The sequence below is a fragment of the Leiobunum rupestre genome, chromosome 4 (genome assembly GCF_980474605.1).
Source record: "Leiobunum rupestre chromosome 4, qqLeiRupe1.1.hap1, whole genome shotgun sequence".
NCBI classification, from domain to species: domain Eukaryota; kingdom Metazoa; phylum Arthropoda; class Arachnida; order Opiliones; family Sclerosomatidae; genus Leiobunum; species Leiobunum rupestre.
This window is the reverse complement of record NC_143387.1, coordinates 62,773,416-62,796,167: the sequence shown is the minus strand read 5'-3', so window position 1 is coordinate 62,796,167 and position 22,752 is coordinate 62,773,416. Positions and strand designations below refer to the sequence as shown.

General features: G+C 40.2%; 1 protein-coding gene across 4 annotated transcripts in view; it reads left to right on the top strand.

Annotated features, from left to right (window-relative positions):
- Positions 1 to 21,675, top strand: part of LOC149948684 (sulfotransferase 1B1-like) — a 35,179-nt gene extending 13,504 nt beyond the window's left edge. The window contains exons 1-7 of one of the 4 annotated variants that reach the window (XM_090173790.1): positions 4,381 to 4,581; positions 6,649 to 7,133; positions 12,715 to 12,932; positions 18,740 to 18,869; positions 18,955 to 19,055; positions 19,117 to 19,300; positions 19,976 to 21,675. In XM_090173790.1, the coding sequence (XP_090029916.1) occupies positions 6,842 to 7,133; positions 12,715 to 12,932; positions 18,740 to 18,869; positions 18,955 to 19,055; positions 19,117 to 19,300; positions 19,976 to 20,463 (1,413 nt within the window). In that variant the 5' untranslated portion in view covers positions 4,381 to 4,581; positions 6,649 to 6,841 and the 3' untranslated portion in view covers positions 20,464 to 21,675. Of the gene's footprint in view, positions 1 to 4,380; positions 4,582 to 4,906; positions 5,002 to 5,551; positions 5,574 to 6,648; positions 7,134 to 12,714; positions 12,933 to 18,739; positions 18,870 to 18,954; positions 19,056 to 19,116; positions 19,301 to 19,975 lie in introns of those variants that run through there. The other 3 variants (XM_090173792.1, XM_090173791.1, XM_090173789.1) reach the window with 3 other exon arrangements.
- Positions 21,676 to 22,752: the final 1,077 nt, after the last annotated feature.

The following is a 22,752-nucleotide window of genomic DNA, read 5'->3' as shown; positions in this document are numbered from 1 at the left end:
GTTCGTCAAAATAGCCCAATTTGGCTATTTTACATTTATGCAATGATAAATTTCAGTTAAAATTATATTAGCCACTATTGGCCACCAAATGGACTATTGTCCAGGCCGTTAAAAACCATTATTTACCATCATTATTGGCCACTGGCTTTATCCACCTCGGAACACTGTTCCAAATATCTTACAAAATCGAAAATGCGCCTTGGACTCCGCGAAAACACCAAATCGAAAGGAGAAAATAAAAATCTCGATCGTGAGAGTTGGTTCTACTAAAATGTCCGTTTTGGTCGGGGCCCTTTTCGGAGGGTAGGGCCCGAAGCCCACCGATATTTAACCTCGGTTGACCCTACTGTGGGAAGGGAAAAATAACAGGGCCACAAGCTAATGCGAAACCGATATCCGGACGAAATTGTCATTCTGGATTCCCTCAACGAAATGACGGAAAATAATACCATTAATACTTAAATCTGAAATTAACATCTCTTAGCGGAACGAAACAAAACGGTTTAACGTAGATCAATGTCGCGAAATATATTAAATAACAAAACGCGACATTTACATTTTAATAGTCGGAAGGTTCTATCGCGCGTTTACGAAGCGTGTGTGTTATTTAAAGTTTTAAGAGTAAGTTGTAGCAGCGGCTAATGACGTTTTCAACAGCGTAGCGGTATTTACTATTAAAAGCTCTTAAGATCTAAATATCGCTTGTCGGTAACGCTGGTTACTTCCTCGTTTCTCAACATGGGCACGTATTAAAACTAATACATGATCACGGCCGCTTAACCCATTTTTCCCGATTGCTATTTGGCGGCTAATTGGAGAGCGTTTCTTAATACTCCAACTATACAATTTACGAAGTTGGCCGTTGACACGCTCTAGGTATAGGGCGCTATCGTATTCAACGCGAATTAAACGCAATCGCTTTATATTCATTCGAGAACAATATTGATCATATTTATGTTATACTCGAGGGCGGCGCCGAGTTTCGCGATTGGTTGAAAGCCAGAGTCACGCGGGTACTTTCTCCGGAATTGATTTTTCTTTCGTTAGTTTGTGCCCTGTCCTCTTTCCGGACTAGTCACGGGATTGAATGAGGCTTTTAAGTACAATTTGACCTCTGATAAGGTCTGATGTCTCGCGTCGTTCCGCTTTTGAAGTGAATTATTACTCGGACGACCATCTCCGGAAGTAAGCTAAAGCGCTTGTCTACATTTCCGTCAGAAGTCCCGTGACAGAAACAAATGAATCTTAATTTTGCCGAATAAACTTGGAACTACGTGTCTACCACGTTTAAAGGAGTGCTGGAAAATAACGTTTGGTAGAAAGGATTTTCGAAGTAGTTGGAAAAATATATAACCTAGGGTTTGGAAATATGAAAATTCGTCGCGACAATTGCTATTTCGGTAAGCGAATAAAAACCGTATTGTTCTATTGTTAAAATAGTAAATACCTGTTGTTGTTTTGGGTTCTACGTTAATAGTTAGCGCTACTAATTGGTTCGCGTGAATTTGGACCAATTGGTTTCTCGTAACATCTTCTCTGCACGCCGAAAACTAATTAGTACACCGGTTCTACGGACGTCGTTTTGGAGCAGTTCGATTAACGTTGGACGTCGTTTAGGAGCAGTTCGATTAACGTTGGACGTCGTTTAGGAGCAGTTCGATTAACGTTGGACGTCGTTTAGGAGCAGTTCGATTAACGTTGGACGTCGTTTAGGAGCAGTTCGATTAACGTTGGACGTCGTTTAGGAGCAGTTCGATTAACGTTGGACGTCGTTTAGGAGCAGTTCGATTAACGTTGGACGTCGTTTAGGAGCAGTTCGATTAACGTTGGACGTCGTTTAGGAGCAGTTCGATTAACGTTGGACGTCGTTTAGGAGCAGTTCGATTAACGTTGGACGTCGTTTAGGAGCAGTTCGATTAACGTTGGACGTCGTTTAGGAGCAGTTCCAACCATTTATCAATTTCTGAGGAACCAGTATGGAACTTCATAGTTCAGAACCAACTTAAATTTTTTAAATTCGTATATTTTTGGAGCGTGCGAATGGCACTTCAGGGTTTAATTTTGGTGTCCTAGTTCGCAGTTTGCTGGGAACTATGGGCAATCGAAATCTCCAGATGTATTCGCGAAATTAAACACGTTGTCGTTTCGTCAACTTCCCACCGAGATCCCGATTATTGGAGTTCTTCGGATAAATACGGGACAGACAGTCAAGGGTCGAGTTAATTGTGGTTTGTGGCTCGCGTAGTACTTTTTAAATCTTATTTTTAACATTTTTGTTATTATTATTATTAATATACTTTGTGAAATAAATTTAAATTTCTTGCACCTACTCACTATGACGACGCGCCAATGACTTACAAGTTAGTATGAAGTCCACCAAAAATAATGTGTTTAACAGTGGCGGCGAAAATGTTTTTTAAAATATCGATATATATATATATATATATATATATATATATATATATATATATATATATATATATATATATATATATATATATATATATATATATATATATATATATATATATATATATATATATATATATATATATATATATATATATATATATATATATATATATATATATATATATATATATATATATATATATATATATATATATATATATATATATATATATATATATATATATATATATATATATATATATATATATATATATATATATATATATATATATATATATATATATATATATATATATATATATATATATATATATATATATATATATATATATATATATATATATATATATATATATATATATATATATATATATATATATATATATATATATATATATATATATATATATATATATATATATATATATATATATATATATATATATATATATATATATATCAGCTAGGCTAATACACAAGGCACCACCTTAGGCCTAAGTCATCAAGCGACTTTTGAAGCCCTTAATTCAGGGGGCCGGGTTATAATGCGTAGGAGGGTGGTGGCAAGCTGGACGATTAGTTCAAAAATCTCGAAATCGACCTTAAAATCTGAAATAAACGCGAAAATCGTGCTCTGAAATTTGAAAAACTACTTTGACATTCAAAAATCCAGTTCGCAAAATTTGCAAATGCCGAACCCCTTCCATAGAGGGTGTTTTACGAATCTCTCGAAATTTTCCAATTGATTAAGTTTACTAATCGAGCGATAAAATACTGTAACATATATACGAGGGGTCGGACATTTACCAAAATCCCGTACACTTTGTCCAAAATCGCAAAATCTTTTAACTCTCTCTATGGTAAATTAACATTGAAATCCCAAAATCACTTCAAAAAGTAATGATAAAATCGCCAAAATCTCTACGAAATCCCGAAATCCCGTACAAAATAATACCAAGTGTCCGACCCCTCGCATATATACCAAAAATTCCCAAGTGTAGACTTTAGTTTGAAGAACCGAGACAATTCGAGGTAGAAGTAACGTGGTATCGCTTCGAGATAACGACTCGCCTAATTAGACTGCGGCGCGTTTCTAGCTCGATTTCCGTCAAATTGTACGACTCGCCGAAGCTTATAACTATAGGCATCCAGTAGCTTGTCGTCGCGTTAGATCGAGAGATTCGCAATTAGCGTGAGCTTTCGTGACGCGGCGAATTCCCAGGTAACCAAAATATTTTATTGCCCCACGCCGTTATCTGAGAATTGGCAGAACTGGCGTTCGTTAGTACACTCGCGCAATATGTTTGTTATCTCTCTCCCGAGGACAAATTTACGGAGATACGGGTGGTTTTATTGTCTTCGAATGGCAGATCGATAACGATGTCCCCGTGCTCGGAATGGCGCCTTAAGTAATTGTTTAGTACCCCTTTTAAGCTTTTAGCGTCTTATCGCGGATTCTATAAATTTTTCTCTAATTGTCATTCTAGGTAATATAACCGAGGATATTGGCGTCGGTTTACGCGCACCCATTGCTGAAATCCGTCGTTGCGCGGCCTCTACGCTGATTATAATCAGTTTGCTCCGATTATTTTTTTGCATATAATTTAGCGCTGTTGAAGTGTTACGTAGAAAGACTTATTTTTCTCGCGCGAAAGTCACCGTAGAAGTTTAAATATAGCTCTTTTTTAGCCGCGTCTAGGAAGTGGTCGCGTTCACACCTACCCTCCGAAACGTTGCGAGCGCTCCCGCAACGTTTGGATCCCGTCGTGTGAACAGTTAGGAATACGCGTTTCAGATGGCTTCGCCTGAACCGCTTCGTCGATCAGTTTGACAGCGATTCGTGACGTCATCCAGTCGGTTTTTGTAAACCGTGAGCTTTTTTTTGAGGAAATCGATCGACAATAGCGAATTGTTGATAACATTTTTGATTTCTTCCAACTTTTTCTCTTTAAAAATGCAACAAATTTCTTCCGAGTGCGTGCATTTTTATTTTACTCAAATGCGTGAGCAGACGAACTCCTAATTGAACGACTACACTACGCACGCGCAATTTTCTTCAAATCTCACTGGAAATCGAACGTGTGAGCAAACAGTTTTCCAAACGCTACGAACCGCAGCGAGATCGAAACGAGCAAAACGTTTCCGAGGGTACGTGTGAACGTGGCTTATGTCACGCTTAATCGATTTGATTCGACACCTTTTTGTATTTGAGCTCATTTCCCTACCATTATCACTGAACAAATTTGAGAAATTGTTTACTATTGGTTGAATGAAATATCCTCTCTCCCTTTCTGAGTTGCTCACCTCTAGCTAGACGACAATGAAGACCGTTTAGATATAGACGTGGTGGTATAAAACATATACTATAGTATAGAGAATTTAATTTATCGTGACGTATGTAATTGTAACCATTGTCTGCGTGGCCGTAACAACTATTTAGGCCTAACAGGTCTTTATATTATCACTTACAATTAAAATGAAACTTGTACCTTTGCTCGCGCGAAACCCTTTTCGCGGACGCATAAACGCAGCGTGGTTGAAAATTTACTACGCCTAACGATGTAAAAGGTAAAAAACAGTTGTACTTTACTTTTCCTAAAACTATTACATCGGATTTAAGTAATCGAAATGCGATGTATTTCGCCTACACTATTTTAGAAAAAGTTGCGAATGTAAGTGTTTCAAGCATCTATAATGAATACTTCGCGTAATGTATGTATTAGGTGACTTACGTGAGGGTAAGCGCGGTTATACAACCATCTTTTCGCGATAATACCATTTAGAGATTAACCCACTTCGCAGGTTGTGTTTAAAAACAAGGTCAAATTTCAGATATTTTTTAAAGATCTTGCACATTTCACAGTATTGTGTATTTTGGCGTTTATACGTCGTAGATGAACAACCTTATGATCGAACTTATCAGAACTGAAAATTGATTAAGTTTATGCAAACAATTGTAATAAAACATAACGCAATCTCATATCAAATTTGAAATATATCTTTTGTCATCTAACTGCGCTGGAGCGTCTAACAGTAACGGCGCTCAGAATCATGGGGATAGTCCCGAAGAATGCGACAGGAAATGGTGTCTGTCCATGGACAACAATACTAGATACATGTAGATGATTTTCCAAAAGAAGGTATACCACTTCCCTTCCCTTCCAATAGTTTGATGTTAGACAACTTTTGTAAGGCGTGCTACTAGTGGCGGCTATAACGGCTGGTCAAAGTCTTCTCCCGTGTTTCGAAAGTGTTCGCAGGTTTTTTGTACGGAGACGCCTGTCTAGTAAGCGAAGCGTATTTATAGTCTTCGGTTTTCATCACGGGAGGGCGTTGCGTACGTAGACTGAATAGAAAACAATCTTGGAAGCTTTTTAGATAAATAACGGAGACTTTCTATCGAATAAAAGAACGCTTTCCTCGTATCCAACGGCGGACAGGATTCTCTTCAAAAATAAAACTTGTTTTGCCGTTTTCTCCACTTTTCCTGGAAAGGCCCAAATATTTTATCTGACCCAAAAACAAAAACGTCAGGATTTTTTTTATATAATACCTCCAGTCTCGTAACCTAGAACTTGAAATTTATATTTTTTCCTTCTCATTTTTTTACCACGACCGAGAATGTTACACCCTCTGGTCATAACCCCAAATTCAATCGTTCGTGGTCTGGCCCGAGACCATGAATATCAAAATAATACTTATTTTTCAGGCTCCGCCTACTAAATATTTCCTGTCGCTCTGTGTTTGACTCTTTAAAATTTATAATAAATAGTTAATATAATTTTAAATACGAAGATGTGTATATTAATTAAATATCAAAAGTTATTTATATAAATTATATTACTATTATTTTGAAATTTTATAATTTTTTTAGTTAATATTATATTATAAATTAATATAAGGCTATAAAATGCTTAAAATAATTGATAGTTTTTAGGTTAAATATCTAGATTTAAATATTAATTACTTAAAAAATTAAAAATATATTAACATTTTTAATTTTATAATTTTTAATTAATTATAACTTAATTTAATATTAGTATGACTTAGTTTGTCGGATCGTTATTATTAAACTGTAACAATAGTTTTATATTTTTTAAAGGAACTCCAATGATATTTTGTTTGAAAAAAACAGAAGGTTATAAAAACAAACCTAAGCGTACATGTATACTAGAAAAGAAAAATTTATTAAAAATTTTGATTTTATTCTTATAGAAATTCCTTGTGGTCAGGACCAACGCCAATTCCAATCAAATAGCATTTTCGTCGTCAAGTAGCTGTTTTATCTTCGGCGGCGGTCACTGAAGGGTTGACCCACCTCCTTCGCCGTCAACTTCTCCTCCGCACCTCCGCTTCCGTCCACGGATTGACCAGTGGCGACCACTCGCCAACTCGAAACGGGCCAATCATGCTTTCCTTAAAATTCTTGTACAACAACCCGTTCGGTTCGTTGTTGACTAGTTTGAAGGACAAAATCGACAAGCAGGGCAACCATTCTTCGGACGTGGTTCCGGCCGACCGAGACCCGACCTTGGAGTCCGACCCGCTCAGGGCCGCCTACGTCATGTCCATTCCCAGGGCGCAATGGTACCGCGGCGTGCTCTTGCAAGGGTACATGGTTCCGGCCAATATTCTACGAGGCATGGAAGACTTCGAGATCCGAACCGACGATGTCTTCGTTGTTACTTATCCAAAATCGGGTTAGTGCAAGCCCGTTTCACATTCGTTTTCACGCGTTTATGCTATAAACCTTGGTTTTCCCAGGTACTGTGTCAACCCTAGAAATTTTAACTCGGACATTTGCTTGATTTTTAGACAATTTTAGAAATTTCTTGACTTCTAGACCCATATTCAAATTCGGTGACATTTCCAGGAATTCCAGGTACCGTGGCAACCCTGAATTAGCCTTTAATTTTATACTAACAAGGAGAGTACCTGAGGTGTTTATTGCCGATTTTGTTCAAAGCCGGGCGTAATGTAGACCTATATCAGATATGAAATTTCCCAAAAAGAGACGTTGCACTACCCATTCAAATTTGTCATGGCAACCTAAAATGTCGTGGCTAACGTGAGAAACCCGTAAATTGCCTGTTAAAGACGATTTGACATTTTTAAGAGCAAATCGTCTTCTTAGCAGACGTAAATCAAGCGGTTTTTGCTTCTCGCGTTGGCTGTGACGTGGCTCTGTTTAAACTCAAAGGCTAAGACAGGGCTGCCACGATACCTGGAAAACCAGGAGTTCCTGGAAAAGTCACAGAATTTGAATGAAGTCAGGAAATTTTCGAAATTGTCTAAATCCGGGAAATGTCGGAGTAATTTCCAGCGTTGACACAGTACCTGGAAAACCTTGAGTTCCTGGAAAAGTCGGGGGATTTTAATATAGGCATAAAAATGAGGAAAATGTTAGGGAATTTTCAAAATAGTAATTTAAAAAATCAGGGAAATTTCAAAATAGTAATTTAATATCGGTTACAAAATACATTCTTGACACCAAGTCAGGGAAAATTTCCGGAGATGGTCAGGGAAAACCTGGCGAAGTCAGGAAATTGATTTTGGAAAAACTGTGGTTACCCTGATTTTGGTTGCAAATAGGAAACCTTTACAAAAAATACAGGGCAGAAAACAAAATTGTGGCTCAAATAAGTCAGAAAAATCTTCGGAGATGGTCTAGGTAAACCTGGAAAAGTCGGGGATGTGATTGTGGAAATACTGTGGCAACTCTGTTAAATCGCCAGCTGCTATTCCTCTAATTTATTTTCTATTTTTGCCAACTCCCTCCCCTTCCACCTTGTTTGGTTAAACCTTTTTTGAAAAACGTAACCTCAAATATTGTTTATCAACCCGACTGCACAAATGATCTATTGTTTACTAGCGATCGTAGTAGAAAAGTCGAGCGGTCTTGTTTCAATTATAACCTGTGTTGTTGTCAATCTTGTTTCGCTACAGCAAATCGGAAATGATAGATATTTCATTGTAAATTCTATGCCACCAAAAGTATATATCTCTGACGAGAATTATTCATCGGCCCTGCTAATGTTATTCGTGTGAAACACGTACCTTCGCGCACTCTCTCAGATTGGTCAAAAACACCTTTGTCAAGAAGCTCCCTCAGATTGGTCAAAAACACCTTTGCCAAGAAGCTCGCTCAGATTGGTCTAAAACGCCTTTGCCAAGAAGCTCCCTCGGAGTGGTCTAAAACGCCTTTGCCAAGAAGCTCCCTCGGAGTGGTCTAAAACGCCTTTGCCAAGAAGCTCCCTCGGAGTGGTCTAAAACGCCTTTGCCAAGAAGCTCCCTCGGAGTGGTCTAAAACGCCTTTGCCAAGAAGCTCCCTCGGAGTGGTCTAAAACGCCTTTGCCAAGAAGCTCCCTCGGAGTGGTCTAAAACGCCTTTGCCAAGAAGCTCCCTCGGAGTGGTCTAAAACGCCTTTGGAAAGAAGCTCCCTCGGAGTGGTCTAAAACGCCTTTGGAAAGAAGCTCCCTCTGAGTGGTCTAAAACGCCTTTGGAAAGAAGCTCCCTCTGAGTGGTCTAAAACGCCTTTGGAAAGAAGCTCCCTCTGAGTGGTCTAAAACGCCTTTGGAAAGAAGCTCCCTCTGAGTGGTCTAAAACGCCTTTGGAAAGAAGCTCCCTCTGAGTGGTCTAAAACGCCTTTGGAAAGAAGCTCCCTCTGAGTGGTCTAAAACGCCTTTGCCAAGAAGCTCCCTCTGAGTGGTCTAAAACGCCTTTGCCAAGAAGCTCCCTCTGAGTGGTCTAAAACGCCTTTGCCAAGAAGCTCCCTCTGAGTGGTCTAAAACGCCTTTGCCAAGAAGCTCCCTCTGAGTGGTCTAAAACGCCTTTGCCAAGAAGCTCCCTCGGAGTGGTCTAAAACGCCTTTGCCAAGAAGCTCCCTCGGAGTGGTCTAAAACGCCTTTGCCAAGAAGCTCCCTCGGAGTGGTCTAAAACGCCTTTGCCAAGAAGCTCCCTCGGAGTGGTCTAAAACGCCTTTGCCAAGAAGCTCCCTCGGAGTGGTCTAAAACGCCTTTGCCAAGAAGCTCCCTCGGAGTGGTCTAAAACGCCTTTGCCAAGAAGCTCCCTCGGAGTGGTCTAAAACGCCTTTGCCAAGAAGCTCCCTCGGAGTGGTCTAAAACGCCTTTGCCAAGAAGCTCCCTCGGAGTGGTCTAAAACGCCTTTGCCAAGAAGCTCCCTCGGAGTGGTCTAAAACGCCTTTGCCAAGAAGCTCCCTCGGAGTGGTCTAAAACGCCTTTGCCAAGAAGCTCCCTCGGAGTGGTCTAAAACTCCTTTGCCAAGAAGCTCCCTCGGAGTGGTCTAAAACTCCTTTGCCAAGAAGCTCCCTCGGAGTGGTCTAAAACGCCTTTGCCAAGAAGCTCCCTCGGAGTGGTCTAAAACGCCTTTGCCAAGAAGCTCCCTCGGAGTGGTCTAAAACGCCTTTGCCAAGAAGCTCCCTCGGAGTGGTCTAAAACGCCTTTGCCAAGAAGCTCCCTCGGAGTGGTCTAAAACGCCTTTGCCAAGAAGCTCCCTCGGAGTGGTCTAAAACGCCTTTGCCAAGAAGCTCCCTCGGAGTGGTCTAAAACGCCTTTGCCAAGAAGCTCCCTCGGAGTGGTCTAAAACGCCTTTGCCAAGAAGCTCCCTCGGAGTGGTCTAAAACGCCTTTGCCAAGAAGCTCCCTCGGAGTGGTCTAAAACGCCTTTGCCAAGAAGCTCCCTCGGAGTGGTCTAAAACGCCTTTGCCAAGAAGCTCCCTCGGAGTGGTCTAAAACGCCTTTGCCAAGAAGCTCCCTCGGAGTGGTCTAAAACGCCTTTGCCAAGAAGCTCCCTCGGAGTGGTCTAAAACGCCTTTGCCAAGAAGCTCCCTCGGAGTGGTCTAAAACGCCTTTGCCAAGAAGCTCCCTCGGAGTGGTCTAAAACGCCTTTGCCAAGAAGCTCCCTCGGAGTGGTCTAAAACGCCTTTGCCAAGAAGCTCCCTCGGAGTGGTCTAAAACGCCTTTGCCAAGAAGCTCCCTCGGAGTGGTCTAAAACGCCTTTGCCAAGAAGCTCCCTCGGAGTGGTCTAAAACGCCTTTGCCAAGAAGCTCCCTCTGAGTGGTCTAAAACGCCTTTGCCAAGAAGCTCCCTCTGAGTGGTCTAAAACGCCTTTGCCAAGAAGCTCCCTCTGAGTGGTCTAAAACGCCTTTGCCAAGAAGCTCCCTCTGAGTGGTCTAAAACGCCTTTGCCAAGAAGCTCCCTCTGAGTGGTCTAAAACGCCTTTGGAAAGAAGCTCCCTCTGAGTGGTCTAAAACGCCTTTGGAAAGAAGCTCCCTCTGAGTGGTCTAAAACGCCTTTGGAAAGAAGCTCCCTCTGAGTGGTCTAAAACGCCTTTGGAAAGAAGCTCCCTCTGAGTGGTCTAAAACGCCTTTGCCAAGAAGCTCCCTCAGAGTGGTCTAAAACACCTTTGCCTAGAAGCTCCCTCAGAGTGGTCTAAAACACCTTTGCCAAGAAGCTCCCTCAGAGTGGTCTAAAACACCTTTGCCAAGAAGCTCCCTCAGAGTGGTCTAAAACACCTTTGCCAAGAAGCTCCCTCAGAGTGGTCTAAAACACCTTTGCCAAGAAGCTCCCTCAGAGTGGTCTAAAACACCTTTGCCAAGAAGCTCCCTCAGAGTGGTCTAAAACACCTTTGCCAAGAAGCTCCCTCAGAGTGGTCTAAAACACCTTTGCCAAGAAGCTCCCTCAGAGTGGTCTAAAACACCTTTGGAAAGAAGCTCCCTCAGAGTGGTCTAAAACACCTTTGGAAAGAAGCTCCCTCAGAGTGGTCTAAAACACCTTTGGAAAGAAGCTCCCTCAGAGTGGTCTAAAACACCTTTGGAAAGAAGCTCCCTCAGAGTGGTCTAAAACACCTTTGGAAAGAAGCTCCCTCAGAGTGGTCTAAAACACCTTTGGAAAGAAGCTCCCTCAGAGTGGTCTAAAACACCTTTGGAAAGAAGCTCCCTCGGAGTGGTCTAAAACACCTTTGGAAAGAAGCTCCCTCGGAGTGGTCTAAAACACCTTTGGAAAGAAGCTCCCTCGGAGTGGTCTAAAACACCTTTGGAAAGAAGCTCCCTCGGAGTGGTCTAAAACACCTTTGGAAAGAAGCTCCCTCGGAGTGGTCTAAAACACCTTTGGAAAGAAGCTCCCTCGGAGTGGTCTAAAACACCTTTGGAAAGAAGCTCCCTCGGAGTGGTCTAAAACACCTTTGGAAAGAAGCTCCCTCGGAGTGGTCTAAAACACCTTTGGAAAGAAGCTCCCTCGGAGTGGTCTAAAACACCTTTGGAAAGAAGCTCCCTCGGAGTGGTCTAAAACACCTTTGGAAAGAAGCTCCCTCGGAGTGGTCTAAAACACCTTTGGAAAGAAGCTCCCTCGGAGTGGTCTAAAACACCTTTGGAAAGAAGCTCCCTCAGAGTGGTCTAAAACACCTTTGGAAAGAAGCTCCCTCAGAGTGGTCTAAAACACCTTTGGAAAGAAGCTCCCTCAGAGTGGTCTAAAACACCTTTGGAAAGAAGCTCCCTCAGAGTGGTCTAAAACACCTTTGGAAAGAAGCTCCCTCAGAGTGGTCTAAAACACCTTTGGAAAGAAGCTCCCTCAGAGTGGTCTAAAACACCTTTGGAAAGAAGCTCCCTCAGAGTGGTCTAAAACACCTTTGGAAAGAAGCTCCCTCAGAGTGGTCTAAAACACCTTTGGAAAGAAAAACTATGTTCCATACGTACGCTTTTCCATATTGGCCTACATGCATTCTTCTCACGTAAGGGATTTATATACTACTGGTATCACGACGACCTTGGCTCAATACGAAGTACGTAAATTTCGGGGTAGTAGCTCAACAAAAATGAAAGTACCTCGTATGCAAAACGCTTTCTGGTCGTTCGTATATTTACCTAAGCCGTTTGCCCAATGGATACTAACGTCAAGCTCAGTTTACTGAAAAATAAGCCCATTAACTTTTTCTAGCGAGTCATAAATCGATTTATCAAAGCTATTTTGATTAAGAAGAGCAGGTTCTCGCGTAAATCGAAAACTTCGAGAGATCGAAATTGATTTGATATAGTTATGACTAAAATATTGTATCGAGAAAAACGTATTAATGTCAAGGATGTTTATGATATTTCGAACGGAACATAATTTTAATTAAACTTTCTTGTTCCAATAATTGCTTTAATATGTTTCTCTTAAATTAATAATAACCTATAACATAAATAATTTTTGGTGGGGGAAGCGATAGATTTGAGGTCTCGATCACGTATTTAATCGTAACTTTTTATCTTGTCGAAATCCCTCAGGAACAACTTGGACGGAGGAGATAGTGTCTCTGGTGGTGAACGACGGCGACCTCAGCAAGGTCAAGGACAAGTTGCTCTGTTACCGAGTGGAGCACTTGGAGGTCGGACGGCCGATCGGTCATTTGCGCCATCTCCGCAAGCTCAAATCTTCCCGTCTGATGGCCACTCACTTACCCCTCACTCTCATTCCCAGGCAACTTAGGCAAGCCAAATGCAAGGTTAGACGACAACCATTTCTCAATTGTACTTGGGACCATTGAAACGCTGACATTCGGTAGCTAATTACAAATTCCTCAACTTATTTTGAACCCGCGTGGGACCAGGTTGTCTCGGCCACTTGATCAGATTATCCAAGTCTGAATTATCGGATATCCGAAACCAAACAATTATCCAGGTCACTTAATATTCCCCTAATTAAGCAATCTGATCTCAATTGGTATTTGATTCATTTTCCCAAGTAACAGATCTAAAGCGATACGCTATAATTATTCGGATCAGATTCGGTTAACTGACGTACGTTTAGTAAATAATATTGTGGAAGCAAATCAAAATAAACAACTTAAGAATTTAATCGTGGTGAAAAGCAAAATAGATAACTGGAAGTTAATTCAGATTAGTTTCGGGTTAAACTATCTGATTTCCATATAAATGAATAGATAATCTGTATTTACGTTTAGATATTAGATCTGTTTTATTATAATTATAAACTGATTATCTGAACGTAAATACAGATAATCTGATATTGGATTTATCACGGTTACTTGCCTGGCTGAGCAAGAATCGGTAGCAATCGCTATATTGAATCAAAGTCGGGTGCTTTCTAAACTGGATATCAAATAATGAATACCCGACCAAACACCGAAGCGATCGAATATCAATCACATCACCTGTTTTTCTCATTATGCGACTGAAGTTAAAAATTAAGCGGGCCAATCAGATTAATTAGTTGAAATATTATTTTTATGTTCCCATAGACATTCGATATTGAAGTTAATATGGCGAAAATTTCGAAGCTAAAATTAAATTTTAAATCAGTGAACTTTTAGCGCGTTTACTACGATGACAAACATTCGCCCTTTGAGTGATAAGGGAGATAAACCGCTACTACTGGTCCATTAAAATAATCTAGCTGGATGTAATTGTCCACGTTTAGTAGAGTTATTATTACGATTAGGATATTGCCCACGGATCAGTAACGAATTTTATATTTCCAGGTAATTTTTTATCGCGGGGACTGAGGGAGTATTATATTTTGAGAACTGTAGAAACGGGCAGGCGTGGGCGACGGAGCGAGAGCGAAATGCTGCCATTCGTAACGAAACAAGATCCCTCGATGACGGGTTTTCGAGATATTGGGCCATCCACAAGATACGTACTAATTCTGGCGAAAGCGTGGCTCCCCGCAATTAGTGCTATATTTAATTACTTTTTTTTTAAACGTGAGCTTCCCTTCCTACCCCTTAATAGAAATGATTGACGGATGTTAAGTCCCGTCTATAGAGTAATAGCGTTGCGTACCTTTGACGGTGGCTGCCATTTTGGGTGCACATTTTTTATGTATAGGAAAAAGCGCGGGTGACGTACTGCGATATCGAAGTGCCTCTACTCTATGCCGTTAATAATTTTTTCCGCGTCAACGCATTGTTTCCTTAATGCCATTTTTATTCCAAACGCGATTGTTTTAATGCCATTTTAATTCCATATTTATATCGCTGTAGGCAGTTATCTTACATTAAATGGTAAAGGAAAATAACTACATTTTGAACTAGAAACTTCTTGATAAAAATTAATTTTATAACATCATAAGTATATAATATATAGCTTCGACGGAAGTAGCCAATACAGGGTTAATAATCAGCTAGGCTAGGCTAATACCCAAAGCACCACCTTAGGCCTAAGTCATCATGCGACTTTTGAAGCCCTTAATTCAGGTGGCCGGGTTACAATGCGTAGGAGGGTGGTGGCAAGCCCTGCATGCCACGAGATCGAGCCAACAGCTCCCTACACTAACTATTACCGTTAAAGTGCAACTGGTTTAGTCATTAAAACCAGGGCTGGCTGATTTAAATAAAGGGATTTTAAAAAAACGTTGATTTAAATCACACCAATGGAGGAAAAATAATTGGCAAAAAATAGGCTCTTAAAAAATTATATTCACAGAATCTGAACAAATTAAAATATTAAATAGTAATTAAATTTAAGATTTCATTTAATTCTAGATTAACTGATAAAAGTAAAATATCCGTTAATTGTACAATGAAAAGGTATAAAAATCAATAAATTCCATAAAATCGATTCCATTTATTTTTATTAAAAAAATCCATAAAGTGCCAACTCTGGTTAAAACAATGGGTCTTTTTCTTATTTAACCCCGGGTACAATAATCTTTTCAATACACGTTTTAATTTTAATTTACAAATCTCTAAAAAATTTAATCTTAAAAAATTTAGTTTAAAAATTACAAATATTGTAAATAGAAAACTTTTATTATTCTACATATTTATGAAAGTTCACCAGTTTTACTAAAATATCGGTAAGAAAAATAATTTTTATTACCAATATTTTTGATAATGTAATATTTATTTATAATTGAAAATAAAAATTTTGTAGTGTATTAAACTTAAAAAAATATTTTAGTTTGCCTAGAAGTAGAAGTACGCTTTCCAGGCCCTGTCTTGCGTTCTTTATGCAAAATGGGCTATTCGTCCTTGACTGTAAACAAAACTACAGTCGCGGAATCGATATTTCTAATTGTTCAAACGAAAGCTATTTCCAGTCGCACTTTACCATACGTGCAAAGCTTAGCCGGGATAGAGACGCGAAGTACGTAGTATTGTGAAAAGTCCGAGAGATTGTAGAAATATAGTTTTCTAGTTGCACGCAAGTCACTTTTGTTGTTCACATCACGTGCGTTCTAGAATTTAACCCCCCCTCCACCCCTTTTCTCGTGTCTTACAGTTAGGGATGGGCACTATTTAGAGTTAATTAACGACAAATCATACTTTTCAAAATGAGTTTAACGGAAATGAGGCAAGTTTCAATTAAGACTAGCAAATCATCATGTAAAGAACTTAGAGAAGGGCTCGTTTCTGATTAGGATTTGGGGGCGCCAGCAATGGGAAGCGCTCGTTTCTGATTAGGATTTGGGGGCGCCAGCAATGGGAAGCGCTCGTTTCTGATTAGGATTTGGGGGCGCCAGCAATGGGAAGCGCTCGTTTCTGATTAGGATTTGGGGGCGCCAGCAATGGGAAGCGCTCGTTTCTGATTAGGATTTGGGGGCGCCAGCAATGGGAAGCGCTCGTTTCTGATTAGGATTTGGGGGCGCCAGCAATGGGAAGCGCTCGTTTCTGATTAGGATTTGGGGGCGCCAGCAATGGGAAGCGCTCGTTTCTGATTAGGATTTGGGGGCGCCAGCAATGGGAAGCGCTCGTTTCTTAGTTTTTTAAAATCGCGTTTTATAGCTGTTAAATCGGCTAATGGAAGTTGGTAATTTTATTGACCCCTGCCTAGCCACTCCTTCCTCGCGAAATAGCCTTTCTTCTCTGGGAATTGCGTTTATATCTTTTGTGTTTCTAAGTTGGGAAACATATTTTCTTATAGGTATATTCACGGTAGTGTCTCCCTAGACTTCGAGCCGTGTTTGTCGTGCAAATTTGTGATAAATTTAAAAGACAGACCGTTTTCACTCCGCCCATTCTTGGTCCAGTCTTTGCTTGATTTCCTTTTTCGATATCATCTGAAATGCGCTTATATTGTTGGTCCCTCAAAAGCCTCGTTTAAAAATAACGGAAATAATATTTAATGGTTCAAATTGACATAATGGTGCTTCCGCGCTAAAAGGTCGATTCTATCACCGGACACTCGAGTTCTCTCTTAGACACTTATGTAAATTTAACTTTATGAAGGATTATCGGAGAGTTTAAACACTGTAAAAGTCACGAAGTAAAACGCGTAGGATTCTCATTTGAATAAACCTATTTTGCAAAATGCGAAAGCCATATTTTATTTTTGCACCCAGCCGTTTTCCCATTACGAAGCTAATAGTCGAATTCGTTTCTAATCATTTTTCTTTAACAACGACCTTTTAAAGTACGCACTCTTCGCTCAAAATTTTAGACCTTTTTAGTAAAGTAAGCGAGTTTCAAAAATATCTGACGCACGGGCGGACGAGGATGGCACTTTGACGTCAGATTGAGGTTCCCTTTATCATGAAAAGTACCAGCCAAATAGCGGTTTTTTAAAGTCGATAGAAGCTGATTGAAACTCGCTTATTATACATTGGCGTTGCGTATCGATAAATAAGTCTTCTGACACGCGCTAGTGACGCAAATGCGAAATTCGTTGATTCCCATAGTAAGGCTGGTTCACACGGGCAGTGTTTTCCTGATTTTCTAGTTTTTTACCTCATTTTCCCGTTGTTCTGACCAATCAGCGAGCGTTACGCTGTCACGTATTATAGAGTGATTTTGAAAGTCTATAAAAGTAGGGTTACGAATTTTTGGTTCTATCACGTGACTGCATAACGCTCGCCGATTGGTCGGGCCCAACTGAACTCTTGTTTTCTCGTTTAACGGTCGCGCAAATTATGTCAGTGTGTACAGTTGTTTTCCTGCGCGCCAGAACAACGGGAAAACGAGAAAATAGAGAAAACATATGTTTATTTTAAAATGACACAATATCGTATGCATTTCAGTCATTTCGGGTGCTAATATCACTGAATTTAATTGGTCACGTCTGACACTAACTCAGCTCCACCTTAGATTCGCAACCGATCAGATATGGGCAAAATCGCTAGTGATTTTGAGAGATTCACTCTCCCTCTAGAGTGAGAGTGGAGCTAAATAAAAATCTTCCCTTTCCCACATTCGCCTTTCGACACTCTCCGAGTTCACTCTTCCTCAAAGAGTGAGATTAGTCAAGGTCACTCATTTCACTCTTATTCTTTGCGGAAAACTTGAAATTTAAGGCGCGAAATTTTAATACGTTCCAAAAGTAAATTTTAGCCTCCTTTCCCGTTAATAGATGAAATTTTCCGCCTTCTTTTAATGGCCTTGAAAATTGATAAGAGTGAAAGAGCTGACCTTGACCACCTTCACTCTTTTCCCGCGAGCGCACTCGGCCAGTGACGAAAAAGTGAAAACTCCACTTGGGAGTTATTTATTTGGGAGTGGAGTGAGAAAAGTGAGAGGGAGAATCACTCGCTAAAAATCACTCGGGTTTTTGCCCAACTCTGGGTACTATATTATCGTGCTTCGTGGTAGTATTAGTAGTATATTTGGGCATATTTAGACACTAGAGGGCTATTACGCAAAGTCAATAGAGAAATGTATGCTTTTTTCCCCAAAACTTGTCCTTCGAGATGATTCGAGAACTATCATCACGTTTTCTAATAAATTAGGCGAGTTAAGCCCCGTGCTTGAAAACGCGTCCAAACTACAAGTTTTCTATCGCGGGGCTGAAGCCGTCCATTATCTTGTCTATAGAGACACCATCTTCTTTTCTCATTCTGATGGGCGGTGACTAGCTAAAATGACAAAAGAACCATTCCGCCCGGGTCTTTGGGCGTCACCCGCTGCACGACGGACGCTTACCGTTGTTTTGACAGCCACGTATTATAGATAGGGATCCAATTTTCTTTTCTTTCGTCAACTTTGTCAAGTAAAATTTTCGTCACCCCGGCCACGAACGGACCCTTCCCCCCCAGATGGTACATTATCGTTCATTATTAACGCCGGTAACGTAGCTGTCCACGTTGGCTCGCGTTCGCGAAAAACTGTTCCCCGCAGGAAGGCCATAAAAAACCTTGCGCAACGCGAAACCGAAGTATGGTCTCCGGAGAATACTCTTTTTAACATTGAAAAGCTTTTAATGGCGGATCGATCGATGTTTCGACATCCGCGTCGATGGCCTTTTTTTAATCTCGACGCTGTTCGGGCCTTCTTGACAAATTGAAGGGGAATGTTTCCCGATTGATGGATGGTTTAACGGGAAAAGTGACTAATGATACTTATTTCACCGTCCGCAGATGATCTACGTGGTTCGTAATCCCAAGGACAACGCGGTCAGCTACTACCACCATCACCGGATGAGCACCTACTTAGGGAACTTTAAAGGCACGTGGGAAGACTTCTTGGCGCATTACTTAAAAGGACACTGTACGTATCAGCTCGGTCCCGGCCATTCGCGTCTGGCTTTTTAGTGACGTTATCTGGTTTTAACGATTTCTTGTTTTTTGCAAAGTGGTGTACGGGTCGTGGTTTGATCACGTCCTCCCCTATTGGAAGTTTAGTCAGGAACATCCCGATAAGGTTCTCTTCCTGTCGTTCGAAGAGCTCAAAATGGTAAGATCCGTTATCTCCCCTTTCAATCGATGGTCTCCGTTGAATCAGTTTCGTCTTGCAGGATCTTCCAGGTATGGTGGCCAAGATTGGAAACTTCTTGAACCACCCGCTCAGCAGCGAAGCGATCAATACCATCGCCAACCACTGTTCCTTCGAGCAAATGAAGAACAACAGCATGGTCAACCGAGAGGTTCTTCCTTTGTCTGACCTCTTCGACATGACCAAATCCAAGTTCATGAGAAAAGGTACGCGCATCCCGGCTGCGGCCCTCGTGGCGCGGATAATTTAGCTTCGAAATCAAGTCAATAGCTCTTGCCCATTTCCTGCTAGAACTCGGTAAATATTAGCTAAACGGTTTTCGACCTACTGCCATGAAGTGATAGAAACGGAAGGTTTTTGGTGTGGAAATTATGTCAAGTATTTTTGAAAACTGATTTTTTTAACGTAAGTTGTAAAATAACACGTTGGAAAAGACACGATTTCCCCATAACTGAACTAGTTTTAGAACTCGAAAAAAGTTGTAGTTAGAAGTTTAAACTATAGATGGCGCACTACCACGACCAACGCAGCCAGATTCTGCCGATGTTAAAATAGGTGCTTAAAGACGATTTTAACGATTCAACAGTATGAGAATGGGGATTCACAAAAAAAGGGGGTAAAAACCTGTTTTGTTCCGCAACTGAAACAGAGGGATAACGTCAGAAAACGCCAACTGGAGAATCTGTGGCTTTGACGTGATCACGCTCACTTCACGTGCTTACCCCCCTTTTTGTCAGTCCCCATTCACCGGCTGGCATCACGGTGACGCGTTAAAATGCTTTTACAAACACGCCTAACTTTTTCTCCACGATTTTACCGAGGTTTCGAGCAGGAAATGGATAATAACTTCATTAATTATATATTATATATTATATATATAGGTATAATTGGGGACTGGAAGAACCATTTCACTCCGGAACAGAGCGAGGTATTCGACAAATTGTACGCCAACCACATGAAAGGGAGCGGCCTAGACTTGGCCTTCGAGCCGGACGAGGCCTTGAGGCGAATGCGTCTATACGGACGAATTATCTTGGACCACAGACGGCCCTTAAACAACAATCCGCCTTCCCCGCCGTTAGGCTCTCGACCGGAAGCCGTCCAGAAAGAAAAGGAGTGCTGGGAGGAGGTCTTTATCAACAACGAGAACAGTCAACTCGATGTAATGAAGAGTGACCCTAAAACCGACGCCAACAACAAGTTACATTTCTCTTCCAAGAAATGTCATAAGACTTGGAAGATTTCGGCCGTCAACGAAGACGCTCCGGTTTCTGGTTCGGAAAGTAATTGTCGAACCTCTTTCATCAGCATCCCTTCTTTCCAGCCTTATTCCACGCCCGATCCTCTCGTTTTCGACGTGGTCTTCTAGTCAGCGAACGTTTTACGCGCCCTTCAAAAATACGAAATTTCTTAATTAGCCCCGAGTTGGCGATCGTACGAGCCTACTTTTAATAAAGAATTAAACAAAAACTCCACAAAAACGAAAATATGAAACGGTGCGCGAGACTGTAAACATGGTCAATCTACGCGTCACAACGTCGGGTCGATTTGTACATTTGGTCAAAGATAAACCCCCCCTTAGCTCACGTATATTAACTTAGGCCTTAACCGAATCAAATGCTTATAAAGATAGGTATAACAAATATTTCTATAAATATAGTTGGTTAGTTTACTTAATAAATTCTATACAGTCCGTTCCTAAAATATATTTATACAATAAAAACAAGTGCAGTTATTTCCCGATAGATGGCGCCATTTCTAGTTTTAAACCGGAGCTTTTTCCAATTTCCAAAACCGCGCGACGGTTCTAAGGCGTGCTTCGAATTATTTCAAATTTCGCGCCATTATAGGGATAAAGTGTTAACTTAGCTTTACAAATTTTAATACCCGTTAGGCAAATGCCAGGGCCATGCGAAGAAATTATGGGGCCCGGGCCAAATTATATGGTCTTGGGCCATTCTGGATGAGGGCGCTTGCTTATAGGCCCTTTCTTACCGGGCCCCGTATATTTCCCCCCTGCCTTTACCCCGTCTGTACGGCCCTGTCAAATACTATAGAGTTTATAAAAAGATGTTCAGAGTGAGTTACTTAATATTAAGTTTATACGAGAAATGACGGAACGAAAGTTTAAAAATGTTTTTATTTAGAAAATTCACAAATTCCGGTCGTCTATGCGCAAAAAGCACTCGTTTTTATATTTTAAATTAAGTTTCCCCATTTAAATTGTTGAATTATTTTTATTTCGTTTCATTTTTCAAATAAAAATTTGAGGAAAAATAAAAACTGGGATTAAAGTAAGATTTGAGCGCAAAAAGAACCATAACCGATCAATTTGTTTGTTGTTTTGTGACTCTCTCAACGCGAGAAAGACTTTGGAACTGAAAACCACATTTTCCCGAAATTCAAAAAATTTAAATGATAAGAAAAGTTTTCTCCAAGAAGCCTTGTTTTTAAGAAAATAGTTTTTGTGAAATATGTACAATTGCAAGCTTAAATATTTTTACACTGCAGTTTCGTACAGATTGTATAACAAAACTTTTTGCACCGAGTTTTATTTGAAAATAAAGAATTTATACTATAACGTTTCTTAATATAGTAAATGTCAAAATTTATGGTTTATTAAGCTTATAACCATATTAAAGGGAGAACTCTGTGTACACTGTTGTACCTCTGACTGTGCTAATAAGAGTTCGTGAACTCTTAAAATCCGTATCTTTAACAGTACTAAGTACGCGAACTCGGTGTACAAGTCATCCGAGAGAGTCTTACCCTTCGGTTTCATTTCACCTTGGGGAAAAAATGTTGCAAACTCAGAATTACAAAAAAACTTACCTTCGACTACTACGAATAGCGGGGATTTTACGGCCATTATTATATTAAATATTAGATTAGAGTTCGGTGAAATTTATTGTCTGCCACTAATATCAGAAGTTAATGATAGTTATTGGATAGCAATAGCAATATTGTAAGAGGCATTTTTCCTAACCGTCCCAATTTTCTCGAGAATCACCCCTGCGCGTTAGGGAAAATGCATTTTAAAGATTTTAATATATCCGATAACTTCGGTGCAAGGTCCGTAAGTTATGAGATAGTGTTTTATTTGTGGGTGCTCGTATTTGAAAATTGCGCCTTTAAAAAACGGAAGAGGACTAAGGCCATCTATTAATAAGATAATGAAGTTACTCGGACGTTTATTTATGTGAAATACCGACCGCTTTAGTTGTCTCACGTAACATTGATTTCGAGTATGTTTTGTACAAGCTGGTTTTGTACCAAATTCCGTTTGATCCCCCTCCCCCAAGTTGAAGGTTATATTGACGAGACGACAATTTCAGGAAAATGTTCGTATAAAATAACAAGTCGGCCCAGCCGGAATATTAGTTTCACATCGACGCAAAGTATCAAAGGTTAAATAGTTAAGCTACCTTCGAGGTCTTACGACGTGCAATAATAATTCAATATAATTAATTTACAACGTCGAAAAAAATTCCTATTATAACATATCGAAACAAAGAAATTGTCTAATTCAAACATCCCGCCGCCCGCCAATTATAATCCTATTCTAGCATATCGAAATAAATTGTCTAATTCAAACTTCCCGCCACCCGCCAATTATAATCCTATTCTAGCATATCGAAAGAAATTGTCTAATTCAAAC